This window comes from Taudactylus pleione, unplaced genomic scaffold, assembly GCF_031769625.1.
Source record: "Taudactylus pleione unplaced genomic scaffold, aTauple2 ptg000510l, whole genome shotgun sequence".
In the NCBI taxonomy this organism is placed as follows: domain Eukaryota; kingdom Metazoa; phylum Chordata; class Amphibia; order Anura; family Myobatrachidae; genus Taudactylus; species Taudactylus pleione.
In genome coordinates this window covers 4,722,132-4,739,322 of record NW_028284912.1, presented here as the reverse complement: position 1 = coordinate 4,739,322, position 17,191 = coordinate 4,722,132, and the positions used below count along the sequence as shown (strand labels likewise).

Here is a 17,191-nt window from a genome sequence, read left to right as displayed (position 1 = left end):
GTGTGGTAGGAGTTTGTGGACAAAACCGACCTCAAAATAATTATTGCGCTGATCTAACACTTTCTCAGCGGCCACACAGTTTTAGCAGCGGTGGCGGTATACAATTACAATGTTTATATATCGACACAAATGGAAGGTCGCACCAAAATGGAAACATTAGCAAAATCCTATGCAATATACCCCATATTAATGCATTTAAAATGCCATATATAGGTATTGATTTGGGGGTGCTACTCCAGGAATTATAGCAATAATTATTACAAACATTGAAACAGTAGTCCTTATAATGGAGTGCACTGAGGAGCTCATTCAGACCCACTCGCAAGTTGCGGTCGCTCGCTGGCAAAAAGGGACCGGTTATTTAAATGAAGTGCTCCCACTGTGTCGCGTAAGGGCGCCCACTATATGTTTTAGCAAGCTACGGCAAAGTGTGCTCGCAAGTGTATGAAGACGCCCCCTTGCCACTGGCAACACACGTCATCTCCGGGAAATGAAGGATTAAACGGGACCATCGTGAGCCATCGGAGCTTGGGGCTGCCTTAGCATGCCGCAAGCACAGCGATCAGCGCTGGGTGAAATACATGCAGGTGACGTGTACCATGACGCTACTTTGCTAATTATGCATGCCCTTTAAACGGCATTTTGGCGGCCTGACACGCCTGCGTTCGCACATCCACTCCCCCTTCCCCTGTTACCACCCACAAACGGCGCTATCTGTCACTCAAAGCAGCGACCTGATAGTGGCTTACGAGCAACCAAAATCAGATCGCAACGAATGGCTTGCGCACATGCACTGCGAATTATATGCATGCGCAGATGGGGGAAAATCGCTCAGAGCGAGCGGGTCTGAATCAGGTCCTGATTTCGCATAGGCACAACATTATTATAAAACGTAACCTTTATTTGGTATTCGTTAAAAAACAATTATATTAAAATCAGCTAAATAAAATTCTAGATCAGTGGGGAAAGTATAAAATAAAGGCTGTGACTAGTCTCTGTGTCCCACTGTATTATTCTTCTGCTGCACTCAGGGCCTGATTCAGAGCCGCTCGTAAGCGGCCGCTCGTTCGCTCCGAGCGATGTTCGCACATCTGCGCATGCGTATGGGTCGTAATGCGCATGCGCCAACCAGTCAGTGCGGTCAGAAATCGTGTGTTCGCAAAATAGCGAGGGGCTGCTAATTTGAGTGGCAGAATGAGGCGTATGTGGGTGGTAACAGGGGAAGGTGCTTGAAAACGGGGAGTGGAGATCCGAACGCAGGCGTGCCAAACGGTCAAAACGGGCATTTTAAGGGTGTGCATAATTAACAAAGCAGCGTCATCGGCCGCGTCACTTGTTTGTCTCTTAGCCAGAACTGTTCAAATGATTGCGGAAGGAAAATCCAACCACAAGCACTGCGAGCAGTTCAGACGCCTTTCGATGTACTTGATTAATCTAATAAATAGCGGAGATGACGTAGGATGCGAATGGCCAGGGGGCGTCTTTACAAAATAGCGAGGGCATGTTTCGTTCGCTCGCTCAGACATAGAGGCGTCAACAGACCGCAAAGAGCAAGCGCTCAATTTAAATAGCCGGCCCCTTTTTCTGAACGAGCTAGCGCAAATAGCGTCCGGCTCTGAATCAGGTCCTCAGTTTGTTACTTCTGTTCATATATGACAGTTATCTGAGGGTAACAGTTTTTAAAGGCAATATAGGCATGTTATAATTATCTCCACAGATAATGTGTATTCGAGCAGCAGTCCAGTTGATACAAAATATCTCATATTCAGTTCTACAGGAAGATTCTGAAACAAATGTATCTTAAATAAGAATCAGCATACATTGCATGTGTTTAATTTATTCATAGAGGGGTATTCAATATGAAAGGTTAACTTCCCTGGCGAAGTTAACGTTTCATATCAGAGTTTTTTATTCTGCGTAAAGGTATGGTGCGCGCTCCCGTTTATCCCCGTATTCAATATCAAATTAACGAAAACGGGAAACTGCGAAGTTGGATTTGCGTAAAGTTACAAATTTTTCCTTAAAATAATTGTAAGACCCCCCTAAAGTAGTAAAAACATGGGGGAACACTATGGGTACCCCCGTTTTAGCCTTTAATTGAAAGTCGGGGCTTTAAATAGCCGCAGCAGGTGTTTTTTTCCCGACATTGAAGAAGTAATGCAGAAGAGCACTTAGGTTATTTTTTTCGTTTTTTTAAGTGGTCCCATCAAATTTGGGGTACATGAAAATGGGTACTAACATATTTTGATGTCCCTAAAGTAAGTTTTTGAAAATTCTGCATTTGTGCACCTGCCGCTATAATTCTATTCTAGAAAACATCTGCCGCTAATAATCTATTCTAGCAAATACTTGCAGAATAGCCCTGAACCTATTTCCCTATTGTTTAACAATTTTTTCCCATTTTTTTTTTTTGCACCCCAATTTTTACATAAATTTTTTGGGGTGTCCCTATTTTTTAAAAAACTTTTTTTGACACAGTTCTGTTTTAAATGTCAATCTCAGGGGTGCAGACTATTTTTTTTAAGCCTGCACCCCTAAACCCCAATTCTGCACTTTTTTTCGACACCTATTCAATGGTGAAAAGTTATCCCCGTTTTTTATCAAAGACTTTTCAAAACTGCGATAAGTCTTTGAAATTGAATAGGGTGTAAAAGTAAAACAAATGATATTAACGCAAAAACGTTAAAAAGTGCGATATTAACGCAAAAATCGATGTCATCGCACCCATATTGAATACCCCTAATAGTGTCTTTATGTGTGATTATATTTAACATTTATATATAAATGTTAAAAATAAAAGCACATAAATATACATGTATACAGGCTAGTATAAAGCCTGTATACACATGTCAATCACTTTGGACAGGCTGGAGCTGTACTTACCCCGTCGGCGGTCACCACAAGCAGAGACGGAGACTATTCCGAAGCGCACGACTGAGCATGTGCAGAAGTACAAACAGAAGGTATTGTTTTCGGGAATCCCGATAACAATGCCTTCTGGTATATCGCAGGGACAGCGTGTTACCGCAATAAATTATCATAATTGATAAAAAATCGTGACGATGTTGCCGATAATATTCTAGGCAACATTGTCACTCTTGCTGAATAGACCCATGTATCTCTATTACAGCATATGTTAATGATGATCAGGGCACTTTCTTAAACAGTCACAGCTAACGCCAAAGCGCGTTTCGCTGTAGCTTTTTCAATTAGGCCATACAGTTCTTGTTGCTGTTGTGCTTTAATAATGTTGAAATTGTACAATAGATTAGTAACTAACCTTGTGAAAACTGCCGTGATAGATCTTCTTAACGTCAGGCCCTTCAAATGTGATTGTTTGAAACTGTCCCTTATAGTCGTAATTGAAATACGTTAACGTTTTCCCATTATCTGCGCAGAAAACAGTTTAATATTAATATATGAGCAGGAAATAAAGTAGTGTAGAAACAGATGTACACACACCTGTATAGACAGAGAGATAGCTGACAATATGTATTTTACATATATATACTGTAACAATTACAAAAGAACAACAACAGAGGAACATTGAGCGCAATATTGGCAACAAAACGGATTTGTTTTAGCACTCACAAAATTAGGGCCTGATTGAGAGCCGCTCGCTATTTGCGAGCGCACGCTCTGAATCAGGGCGGGGAGTATTTATTTTAATTGTTTTCCTGTCCGCTCGCTAAGCTGTGGGTGCCCAACAACAGCTTGTGCGAGTGGGCAGGAGATGGTTGCGATTATCACGACCATCAGCATTGCGAGGAGACCCTAAGGGAGGGTCTCAGCACTCGCAATGCCAAGTGGACTTCCAGCTCTAATAGAGCCGGAAGTCCACTACTGACATAACGAGTGATGTCAGTAGGGACGCCCACAATCGGCAGGCGTTCCTTCGGGAACGCCTCCGTTTGTTCAGCCACCCCCCCTACCCGCCTACAAAATGAGGCGAGCTGTTGATCAACATTGACAGCCGCCCCGTTTTGCTATGAGCTCCGGAGCGAGTGAAGGTCTCACTCGCTATGGGGCTCGCACACGCACATTGCACACACCGCGCGTGCGCACTGGGCCACTTGCGAGCGGGTCTGAATCAGGCCCTTAATTCCAAAACAATGTAATTAAAATGCATTATCCTTAAAATTGGCCAAATTCACATTGCGATATTTGAATTCATCGCAAGGATGAAACAAATATTGCATGCAGGGACAGAACTTTCGAGAGAGCTCTGTCCCTGCGAATCCCCTCCGCACTTCTGAAGGAATTTTTCACAAAAAAACAACCTGAGAATGTGACTGCGCATGCACCGCCAGCTAACCCCCCCCTATTCGCGCTTACCTTCATCCGGTGAGTTCCTCGGTGATGCGTCATTTATCGTTGGCTCTGCTCCTCCCATGTGCTCTGTCATCTGATCTGTACTGTAAAGTGAGATGCCGGCCGGGACCTCACAGCAGATCAGGTGACTGGGGCACAGCACAGCAATGAGATGACCGGAGCACCTCACCGGATAACCGATCACTGGACCTAATTCAGACCCGTTCGCGAGTGCTGAGCGCTCGCAAGCGGGTTGATGTTGGCCAAGTGCGCATGCGGCTCCGTCGTGCGCATGCGCGAGACCCGGATAGCGACGGCAAGCCGTCGCTCCGGGTCTCACTACAAAGGGGGCGTGCTGTCGATGGTGATTGACAGCACGCCCCCTTTGGTGGGCATGCCGGGGGCATGGCTGCCCAGATGGAGGCTTTCCCATGGGAACGCCTACCATCTGGGGCCGGCCCCACTGTCAGAGCCAAAAGCACTCCACGGCTTTCGGCAACAAGACCCTACCACAAGGATTTCATCGCAAGCACGATGGTCGCGATGGTCTTGACCATCGCGACCATCTTTTTGGCCACTCGCTATAGCTGTGGGTAGTAACCCACAGCTATGCGAGCGGCCAGGAGGCCGCTCTAAAAAAAAGAGGGACAGCCCTGATTCAGAGCGAGCGCTCTGTCAGAGCGTCCGGCTCTGAATCAGGGCCACTGTACCATGGAGGTACGTCTTTTTTCTTTCTTTCTTTTTTTAACTATTTTTTTTTTTACTGTGATCAGCCAGTGGTCTATCAGACACACATGGCTGATCACAGAAACCTAGTCTGAGCTCTGCTCTCCCTGTCAGCAGGCAGGGAAGGTTGAGCAGTACTAGAGAAAATTGAGGGAATTCTGCAGAACGCTTCCCCCCCCCCCTGGTATTTTTTTACAATTTTAATTTAGTAAGTTTGAGAGGATCACATTTCACATTACAAGCATGGAAAATTCAATCTACTTACTAAAATAATGCTATTTTAAGGGCTTGGAGGAGGATTTTGAGAATTCTACTCCAACTACCCTTTCATACATTTCAGTGATACTAAAATAATCTGAAAAGGGTGTGATAAAACCTGTTTTCACATTATTTTAGTAAAAGAAAAAGATTGATAAATACACCTATTATGGAGATGTCTCAGACCTTCTAGAGATGACAAGAGGAGAATTTGACTAAAGCAATCAATCAACTTCTGGCTATCATTTATACTAGTGCACAGGTTCTCAAACTCGGTACTCAGGACCCCAAACAGTGCATGTTTTCCAGGTCTCCTAACACGTGCAAACAATTAGCTCCCCCTGTGGATCTTTTAAAATGTGTCAGCAAATAATGAATACACCTGTGCACCTGCTGGGTGACCTGGAAAAAGTGAACTGTGTGGGATCCCGAGGACAGAGTTTGAGAACCACTGATCTAGTGCATTATAGTAAATGATAGCTAGAACCTTATCTGGTTGCTCTCCAGGAGGTTTGAAACATCTCCCCCTTTAAGTCTTTACATTGTTTCACCTTTAATTAATTTGCTTTAATTTTTGATGGCTTATAGAAATGTAACACATGACCTAATGATCCACACTAACAAATGTAAAGGTAAAAATGGTAACAACATACTGTCCAGTATTACGCCGACCAATGGTTCATATTCTTTATTTAGGATTTCCCAGAGTGCAAATGGTTCCTTGGGAGTGTCGGGAAGGATTCGGAAGAGGAATGACACAGTGTAATCTGAAGGGAGACCCTCCGGGTGAATGTGTCTGACAATGAGAAGAACATCATTAGTGTTGGAGCCTTGTATAGAGAACTTAATACTGGGCCACGGGGAGGACATGGATGAAAAATGATACATACGTACAAACGGTGCTGTCATCAGGGGTATTCCACCCATTGCAGTCACCAGCTGCTCACTGCAGGAGTGAGTGTGGTAACTCACATGGGAGGAGATGTATCAAGCCTTGGAGAGAGATAAAGTACCAACCAATTAGCGTCTGTCATTTCAAAGACTGTGCTAGATAAATGACAGAAGCTGATTGGTTGCATTAGGCAACTTCTCCATGGCTTGATACATTTCCCCAATTGTGAGAGGTGAAGGGGCAGGGTAGGAAGGATGCCTCCAGGTAAGGTCCCGTCCCCACTCCTCTGTATGCCGCCATTCTCATATTCGCTCCTGTAGTGAGTAGCCGGTGACTGGAGCAACTGGGGAGGTGACAAAAGGCACCTTGGAGCCCTGGAAGTGCGGTAATGACCTGATCTCTGCCACCCATAGGATGGTGCAACCTGTGACACGGTGACAAATGACCCTGGTGCAACCCATAGTAACCAAACAGACATGTCATTGATAAACTGCAGAAGGCAGTGACAGAATCCAAAATCTAACTGCAGTAACCCATAGCAACAAATTTGTCTGTGTACTATGAATGTTCCCTGTATTACTTCCTGACAAATTGTGATGGGTCCATACCCATGCTCTGTACCAGTGACCTAAAAGACTCCCAAATGCTATTCAAACACCTATATACCCTGAAACACCTTTTACCCTCCAACATGCCTTACAACATTCCTCAGCCTGCCCACTCACGTATTACATAAATGCAGGAGCACGAGTTAAGCTTGGTGGGGCATTAAACAGAAATAAAATATAGGACTGAGAAGGCATAAAGCAGATAACACCACTGCAAATGAAAGCTTCAATGGCCGCATACGGCTGTTAGGGCCGTCGGTTCTCCAGGGCCGCAACTAGAGGGGGGGCTAAGGGGGCACGTGACCTGGGTGCCGGACTTGAGGGGGTGCCGGGAGAGGCTGCCGGGAGGCTAGGTTGCTGCTCTTGTGGGTTTGGAGCCGCATCCCAGCCTTAATAAGCACAGAGACACCATCAGTCTAATGTGGTGCCGGTCGCAAGCCAATCAGCAAAGGCTGCCAGTCCATGAGCTCCAATTGGTTCGGGAGAGGCGCCACTTTACAATGACAGCAGTACTGACCGTTACCCAGTGTGTGGCAGCCACGTCCCGCACCACCCTGAGCTCACCCACCGCACGGCACTGGCAGGTAAGAGAAGGGAGATGGGGCCTTACTGTGGCTTAATGTAAAAGAGGCCTTACTGTGGCATAATGTGTAAGGGCATTACTGTGGCATAATGTGTAAGGGGCCTTACTGTGGCTTAATGTAAAAGATGCCTTACTGTGGCATAATGTGTAAGGGGCATTACTGTGACATAATGTGTAAGGGGCCTTAGTGTGGCATAATGTGTAAGGGGCATTACTGTGGCATAATGTGTAAGGGGCCTTACTGTGCCTTAATGTAAAAGATGCCTTACTGTGGCATAATGTGTAAGGGGCATTACTGTGACATAATGTGTAAGGGGCATTACTGTGACATAATGTGTAAGGGGCCTTAGTGTGGCATAATTTGTAAAGGGCATTACTGTGGCATAATGTGTAAGGGGCCTTACTGTGGCATAATGTGTAAGGGGCCTTACTGTGGCATAATGTGTAAGGGGCATACTGTGGCATAATGTGTAAGGGGCCTTACTGTGGCATAATGTGTAAGGGGCATTACTGTGACATAATGTGTAAGGGACATTACTGTGGCATAATGTGTAAGGGGCCTTACTGTGGCATAATGTGTAAGGGGCCTTAGTGTGGCATAATGTGTAAGGGGCATTACTGTGGCATAATGTGTAAGGAGCCTTACTGTGGCATAATGTGTAAAGGGCCTTAGTGTGGCATAATGTAAAGAGGGCATTACTGTAGCATAAATGTATAAGGGACATTACTGTGGTATAATGAATAAGAGGCATTGTGGCTTAATGTATAAGGGGTATTACTGTGGCTTAATGAATAAGGGGCATTGTGGCTTAATGTATAAGGGGCATTACTGTGGCATAATGTGTTGTGAGGGGCATTACTGTGGCATAATGTAAAGAGGGCATTACTGTAGCATAAATGTATAAGGGACATTACTGTGGCATAATGAATAAGAGGCATTGTGGCTTAATGTATAACGGGCTTTACTGTGGCTTAATGAATAAGGGGCATTGTGGCTTAATGTATAAGAGGTATTACTGTGGCTTAATGTATAAGGGGCATTACTGTGGCATAATGTGTTGTGAGGGGCATTACTGTGGCATAATGTGTTATAAGGATCAATAATGTGTGGTATAAAGTGTTATAAGGGGCATTACTGTGTCACAAAACCATGCACCCTTTTCGTCCTCTATGTTGTATTTTTTTGGGTGGCGCCAAATTATGGCCTTGACCCGGGTGTCAAAAATCCTAGTTTCGGCCCTGGGTTGTCCATTACTTGTCTTTACTGATATAACTTTATACTGTTGTTATTACTAATATCTGTCTTGCTTGTGTTGCTATTTATTCTGCTACCTAAAAATTTTTAACACTCTGCATGGCTTTACCAGGTTATGGAGCTGTATTCGTTATTGCATTGGCTGGAACAGCGTAACACATTGTAACTCATTTCTATTGCAACTCAATATACCCCCAATGTCCCCTTTCCTAGAATTGGGCATTAGAGTTGCACTCACTTGGTAGGCTGCGACACCAATGCATCTTTGTGTATCCTATAACACGGGAAGTTATTGAAGGTTCCAGGTTCCATGGAGACCCCATCCGTGGCTGCATATTCCTTATCCACCAAGCCGAACATTTCCATCATCTTAAACCCTGGAAATGTGCATTGAAAGTGATATTATTAACCCACGCATAATCCTGATTTGTATCATGTCAAACATATAACATGTCAGATCTAACTGTGACTTGTAAACGTGCCAGGGAAACTCGCAGAATAAAAAAGGTGCCTCTGGCCAGAGAGATTGCTCCCACTGCCGGCATTTTATGCTATCTGTCTGGGAAGAACATTACAAAGAGTCACTTTAAATATATATACACTGTATCAGAGGTTCCCAAACCTGGTCCTCAAGGCTCCCCAACAGTTCAGGTTTAGAGATATCCATGGTTGAACACAGCTGACTTAATTAGTACCTCTCGTCAATTTGATTTAACCACCTGTGTTCAACCATTGATATCTCTAAAACCTGAACTGTTGGGGAGCCTGGAGGACCGTGTTTGGGAACCTCTGACTTGACAACGCTGTTTTCTCTCTCAAGGTGAACAGACATCTTGGTTATTTAAGGGGAAATGTATCAAACCATCTAAATAGTAAAGAAGAGGACAAGTATAGACGTTGTCAGTAGCAACCAATCAGCTTCTACCTATCATTAAATGCTAGCTAGAAGCTGATTGGTGGTTGCTATAAACAACTTTGTCAACATGTTCACTCTTTGGAAGGTCTGATACGTTTCCCCTTAGAGTGAGCAGAAAGTCATCTGTGCTGTAACAAAGAAAGGGGCGGAGACAATTATTGTAATTGGCAGTAATAGTATCAGGCATCGACCACACATAGAACATGTTACCTGATACACTGTTGCCTTGAATGTACGCCCATGGACAAGCTGGAAAAAGCAGAAGTATATAAGCATCAAATCAACCAGACACAAATACATTATGGGCCTGATACAAAGATGGACGCTGTGCTGATGATTACGCAGATGAGCGACTATCGGTGTCCTGAGCTTGCGTCTGCGTCGCTCTACGCATGCGTCAAGTTTCTTTACCGCTGTTGCTTGCAGTGAGCATTTATTCACAAAGTGATTGACAGGCAGAGACCGTCTGTAGGCTGAACAAAACAACTGACTTGTTTCATAAAGTGGTGCAAATAGCAATGATCCTACTGCAACCAATCGGATATCACCTTGCATTAGTCTGACTACACTACATTGGTAAAAGCTGATATCTGATTGGCTGCTGTGGGGAACAGCACATCGCTGCTCATTGTACGGTTATAAAAGAGTCTATGGTGCGCAGGATCCCCTCACGCCCTCTACACTCTCATATTCACCCTTATACACAACATCACTGCACCGCAACCCAGCGTATGTTCTGTCAAGTGGTGTGTTCATTTTATTATACACAATGCATCTGCACTAAGGGCCCGTTCCTGAGACGCACGTAGAGCGGTCACAATTCCGATGATCGGAAATCTAATGTGAACGTCTGACGGTATTCTGAGTTGGCCACATCCAGCGCATCGCCCCCAGCGCTCTGTTTGCGAAAGCGGGCGCCATCACCGTTATTAGCGCTTACTCCAGCCCTGGCCTTGGTGCAGGAGATTCCGACTGAAATTGGATTGTCTGCATACGCTCACTTATGAAAAGCCTGCTATACTGACTACACACCCACCGCACCCTTTTTGTAAATGCTGTGAGTGAGCAGCGACCTAATTGTCCCGGCACCTTTCATATCCTACATTCGCCATACTGCTCAGGATGTACATGATCTATAAAGCGCAACCTTGCTAACATTGTGATATATATATATATAGAACAACCATCTACCTGTACAGCTTGCTGTGATTTTTTGCATTACTAGCCCCGGAGTTCCGTCCATCATTTTTGTTTATATATATATATATATATATATATATATATATATCTCCAGTGACTATGGGCAAGGAACGCACAGGAGAGAATGCACGCACTTGGCCGATGTTTTCGCACTGCGCATGCATCCGCAATGCACGTTGCGCGAACTGGCCAGTGCGATAGGGTTAGGGTATGCAGACTACATGCAGTGTGTACACAGGGCCTGATTCAGAGCCGGACGCTATTTGCGCTCGCTCGTTCAGAAAAAAGGGGTGGCTATTCAAATGAACCGTTCGCTCTTTGCGGTCTGTTCACGCCTCTAGGTCTGAACGAGCATACAAAACATGCGGTCATTTTTTGGAAAACTACGCCCCCTGGCCGCTCGCATCCTACGTCATGTCCGCTTTTTATTAGATTAATCGAGTACATCGACCAGCGTATGAACTGCTCGCTATTCTTGTGGTTGGTTTTTCCTACCGCAATCTTGCGAGCAGTTCTGGCTATAAAATAACCCAGTGATGTGGTCAATGACGCTGCTGTATTAATTATGCACACCCTTAAAACGCCCGTCTTGACCTTTAAGCACGCCTGCGTTCTGATCTCCACTCCCCGTTTTCAAGCACCTTCCCGTTACCACCCACATACGCCTCCTCCTGTCACTCAAAATAGCAGGCACTCGCTATTTAGCGAACAAACGATTTTCGGCCGCACTGACTGGTTCGCGTATGCGTATTACGATCCGTACGCATGCGCAGTTGTGCAAACATCGCTCGGAACGAACGAGCGGCCGCTTACGAGCGGCTCTGAATCAGGCCCACAGACCTTTCCGAAATTGATTGACAGGAAGTGCCGTTTGTGGGTGGTGACGGGGGTGTGGTCAGGCGAACGCAGGCGTGCCTGTGCAATGGGACGCCATTAGAGGGGCGTGGATAAATAAGGCAGTCATACTGTAGTAAGCTGTACACAGGAAGCGGCCAAAATCCTGTGGCAGGTCAGTTCAACCACTAATATGCTAATGACACCGATGATTCTCGATGTTACCGATGTTTACGCTATCTTGTGTGCTGTTCAGGCTGTGAGTAAAGGGAGATGGGCGGCTTAATATTGGGCTGGGCGGCTGCATCTTGTGCTGCGGTCTCCGTGCGTGTACATTGATTAGCATATTCTTGCAGCGGACGGGTGCGTGCGTTCTCACCTGTGCGTTCCTTTGCTGAATCAGGCCCTATATTGTTTTCAATCAAATCATCACAATAGTTGCGTACACTGCCTGACACTCTAATGGATATTACGGCAACAGGTTACCCTGCAGCATCTGTCACACATTAGATATACAGTTTGTACAGTGTGTAATACAGAAGTGGTTCTAATAACTGTATAAACTTCTTTAAATAATATCTGTATACATTTTGCGTTTCTTGACCTTATTCTACTGCCATCAATCCAGAGTTCATTAGAAAAACATTATAGAGAATAACACAGCGGGATGCGGTGGGAGCAGAGGGTTAGGATAAGACTAGGAGGGGAGGGTTAGGCTGTGGGAGCAGATGGTTAAGATAAGACTAGGAGGGGAGGGTTAGGGTTAGGCTGTGAGAGGTGAGGGTTAGGCACTAGGGGGAGGGTTATGGTGCATACACACGGTCAGATTTTTCCTTCAGATATGAACGATAACGATTTAAAAATCGTTCAGTCGTTCATATCTGAAGGAAAATCGTTCATATCTGACGTGCCTGAACGATGGACGATCAACGATGCGCGTTCCCGATGGTCAGATAACGATTTCTGACATCTGATGTGTTTGCAGTCAGACTTGGACGATTCCATTCATTTTAATGCAGTCAAAAATCGTTCAATCGTTCAATCGTTCAAATCGTTCAAAACTTTGGTAAAATCGTTCAAATCGTTCAAATTGTTTAATCGTTCAATCGTTCATCTGACAAATCTGACCGTGTGTATGCTCCATTAGGGTTAGACTGCGGGAGGGAAGAGTTAGGCACTAGGGGGAGGGTCAGGCTGTGGGAGGGGGAAGGTTAGGATAAGGGAGTGGAGGGTTAGGCACTAGGGGAAGGTTAGGATAAGGGAGTGGAGGGTTAGGCACTAGGGGAAGGTTAGGATAAGGGAGTGGAGGGTTAAGCACTAGGGGAAGGTTAGGATAAGGGAGTGGAGGGTTAGGCACTAGGGGAAGGTTAAGGGTTAGGCTGCAGGAGAGGTAGGTTAAGGTTCAGCTGTGGGAGGGTAGGGTTAGGCTGCAGGAGTGGAGGGGAAAGGTAGGCACTAGGGGGGGGATTAGGCTCCAGGAGCAGTGGGTTAGGCACTAGGGGGAGTTTAAGTGTTAAGCTATGGGAGGGTTAAAGTTAGGCACTAGAGTAGGGGTGGGCAATAAGTGGCCCCCCCAGATGTTGCAGAACTACACATCCCAGCATGCCCTGCAACAGTTTTGCTATTTGGCTATGCTAAAACTGTTTCAAGGAATGCTGGGATTTGTAGTTCAACAACAGCTGGAGGGCCGCTTATTGCCCACTCCTGCACTAGGGGGATTGCTGTACCACTGGGACTGTTTTGTCGACATTCTTCTAATCATATCTACATTTCATCAGTGTCGACATACTCATGTTGCCATAAAGAATGTCAACAAACTATACCAAATCCAGCACAATTACAACTGTAAATTATATATAATGAATATTAGAAGCGACCTAAAAAATAGAGCCCACCCCCCCACCGTGGCAGGCAGAGTAAGGGGTCTATTTACTAAGCAGTGTTAGGAGACAGAGTGAAAAGTGATAAGGTGCCAGCCAATCATCTACCAACTGTCATCTCACATGACAGTTGAAAAATGACAGTTGGGAGCTGATTGGCTGGCACCTTATCACTTTTCACTCTGTCTCCTAACGTCGCTTAGTAAATAGACCCCTAATACTCTTATCTCGTGGGTGGCCATATTGTTCCATATCTATTCCATATCTTGCAGTTGTCCTAAATGTAAAACACGAGAGAGAGGAATTGGCACAAACTTGCTGTTGCCGTCTCGCAGACAAAAGTGATCAGCTCATCCTCTATTTTCTTGAAAGCATCAAAGTCGTCGACAAAGAAGACGTGTCGCTTCTCGGGCTTGCTGCCAATGTTCACCAACTCTGCGTAGTCAGCGTCCGCCACTCCAATAGCAAAAATGCTGAAGCCTGGGAGGAAGAGAAGAGACGGGCACCTGGTAAGTCAGCCAACGTCACACTGCCCCAGAGGTTACAGCCAACGGGATTCTGTACATGGCATCACTGGGGCTCTTGTGGTTATGGAAGGTGGGGATGGGATGGGGGGAAACTGCTTCATGCAGAATCTAGACTTTACAAAGAACCTGTAAGGCAGACTTCACAACATGAATATTGGGGGGAGGGAGATGTGTTAAGCCTTGGAGGGAGATAACGTAGAGAAGTTGCCCAAAGTGACCAATCAGCTTCTAATTGTCATTTCCTAGACATCTACATAAAAGACAGAAGCTGATTGGTTGCTTTAGGCAATTTCTCCACTTTATCTCTCTCCAAGGCTGGACACATCTCCCCCTTAAAATGATCCCGTTACATAGATTATTAAAATAAGTTTAATTAAAAGCATAGGATGAGACCCTCTTTACGCTAACTCAGGGCTCGTAGATAATGTAATATGTTTGCGTTATGAAAATGTCTGTGCACCATTCAGCAAGCAGTGCCTGTAAAAATCCCCCCATTCCGCCCCTTTATCTCATTTAAATAATCTTCTTCCGCCAACTGAAATCTAGTACTTTGATGGCTCCGCAAAACTAGGCACACCGGTGCAAGTAATGCCCTCACCCCACCCCACCCAACTCCTCCCATCAGACGCTGCAGCATTCTGTTCAATAAGACACAGAATTTAGGAACACTTGCACAAAACGAAACGCGTGGTGTCACCAAAGGGGATTTTACATCATAACCGTTGTTAAATGAGACCCTGGGGAGGCAAAAATTTTGTGGGTTTAACCAATATGGATGAGGACACATCCTCTCTAGTGATGCCTCCTTAACACAGTGACATGATAGTGCCTCGTGTCGCAGTGATATCATTCGTTTCTAGGGAATTGATAGGCGCCATTCTCATGCAGATTGATTATCAGCAAAAATGGCTGCTTGCCGGTAACGTGCTCTTTTAAGAACCAAAAAGATGCTAAGAGTTGTGACACATTTCTATAAAATCAGGACATGGTATACTGCCTCACAGCACTGAGGTCATGGGTTCGAAACCCACTAGGGCCCTAACTGTGTGGAGTTTGTATATTCTCCCTGTGCTTGCGTGGGTTTCCTCCGGGTACTCCGGTTTCCTCCCACACTCCAAAAATATACTGGTAGGTTAATTGGCTCCCCACAAAATTGACCATAGTGTGTATGTTTGCGAGCATGTGGTAGGGAATATAGATTGTAAGCTCCACTGGGGCAGGAATAGATGTGAATGGCCAGATATTCTGTGTAAAGCACTGTGGAATATGTGTGCGCTATATAAATAACTGGCAATAATACTAATAATAATTGTCACAAAGGACAGTGTCAAACATTTTGACAGAAATAGGTGTTTGTCATATCTGTTACCTGCATACATTTTTTTTACCATTAGCAACTCAGGGGTCTGTTTACTAAGCTTTGTATGAAGATAAAGTGGACAGAGATAAAGTACCAACCAACCAGCTCCTAACTGTCATTTTTCAAACACAGCCTGTTACATAGCAGTTAGGAGCTGGTTGGCTGGTACTTATCTCCGTTCACTTTCTCTTCATCCAAGGCTTAGTAAATAGACCCCTTAACGTTAAAATCTAAAAATGTATTTCTTTTTTTCTATAGCTATCTCTTCTACCACATTATGCTTTTCTAGTAGAGTGTCTGGACCAAAGGGGAATTTTATATACCACTGCTGTTAGGGAGATTAATCTCCCCATGGCCTGATGAGTGCTCCCTCCTAACAGTGCAGGGTAAACCATCAACCATAGTCATAATGAAATAATGACACAGAGACTTGTATAAGGGGAAAGGAAGGTCAGCTTTATTTATATTTAAGCTAATTAAACTATTTAATGTATAACTGAACTAATTAATAGAAGAATAAAGAAAGACAAAGTATGGTGGTGCAGAAAGAACGGCCCCACAATGCAAGATCACCAACTGCATACTCACATCCATCTTCTAAATGGGAGGCGAGCAGCCAGACTATTACCACGCCCAAGGTATCCACCTCCCAGCCCAATGACATGATGTGAGGCCCACCTGGTTAGGTGGTTGCCGCTGACCCCAGTAGGGTAGAATCAGCCTAAGCCATGTATTGGAAGGGAGAGCACTTCAAGCTCCAAAGTCAGATGGCGACTGCTACCGTTCTTTCCCGCCACAAGAAAAGCCGACACCAAAGAACTCCATGAATAAGGGAGGGAGAGCGGGAAACCAGAGAAATTTCTATGAAAAGGCTGCTAAGCAGCAACTCTGAAATAGCACTGACCCACCCCCTGCCAATCCTATAGGCTAACCAAACCTAACCCCACCCCCTGCCAATCCTATAGGCTAACCAAACCTAACCCCACCCTACAACACTATCTCACTAAAGAACTAGCCCCTTCTTGTCCAGAGGCAGACACCCACAGGCTCGGGTGTTTAATTACCTCCTTGCATATGAAATGCACTCCGTCCTGCAAATATTCATATGTGTTACCTACCAGCAATTTAAAACCACCCATTTAAAAAAAATAAAAATAAATAGTAATTCCCTTAAAAGACAGCTTGTACCACTGTTATCCAGTAGCAATGATAACATCTTCAGCAGTAAAATACATTTTAAATGGGTCAGGAAGATTAATGGGATAAGACCAGGAGTAAATTATTGTACAATAACTGGGATTGTTTAATGCCCTATAAACATCAAACACACTCACTAAAGAGGTTGGAGATACCGGTGTTTTGGGTTAAACAAACCGCGATCGCATCACAGATGATCTCCCTGTCTCAGTTCCTCAAATGTTATTGTTCTCAGAAAAGTAACTTTACAAAATGTTTTTACAGTTCATTCAGAGCTTTCTACTAAATCATTTCAGAGCACAGCGGGTCTATGAATCTACTTGTTTTCAATCTCTTTGTGCTCCGAAATATTACCCCATCAGTTGGGGCCAGAATAAGTTCTGTCCTGATCATATCAGCCAATAAAAAAAGCTATTTGCTAGCCGTAGGGCCAGACTGTTTAAGATTATTCACGTTACATATTATCCTAAGATTTACCAATATAATTCCTGTACAGTGTATTATTGTCTGCTAAACGGACCTGCTCCCACTATTCTACAAAATAAATGACATAGGGGCTCATTTATCAACAAATTTTATCATATGTAATGAGCTTTAAAAGTCATATGATAAATGGTCCTCCAGCCAATCAGCTCCTATTTGTC

At 44.6% G+C, this 17,191-nt stretch overlaps 1 protein-coding gene across 3 annotated transcripts in view; it reads right to left on the bottom strand.

The window, feature by feature from the left end:
• The window catches only part of COL14A1 (collagen type XIV alpha 1 chain), a 254,844-nt gene that overhangs the window by 82,415 nt on the left and 155,238 nt on the right, over positions 1 to 17,191 (bottom strand). For all 3 annotated transcript variants that reach the window (XM_088450204.1, XM_088450206.1, XM_088450205.1), the window contains 5 exons: positions 13,779 to 13,943; positions 9,760 to 9,798; positions 8,872 to 9,010; positions 5,949 to 6,091; positions 3,281 to 3,390 (listed from right to left, as the gene is read on the bottom strand). In XM_088450204.1, coding sequence (XP_088306330.1) covers positions 3,281 to 3,390; positions 5,949 to 6,091; positions 8,872 to 9,010; positions 9,760 to 9,798; positions 13,779 to 13,943 — 596 coding nt within the window. The remainder of the gene's footprint in view (positions 1 to 3,280; positions 3,391 to 5,948; positions 6,092 to 8,871; positions 9,011 to 9,759; positions 9,799 to 13,778; positions 13,944 to 17,191) is intronic.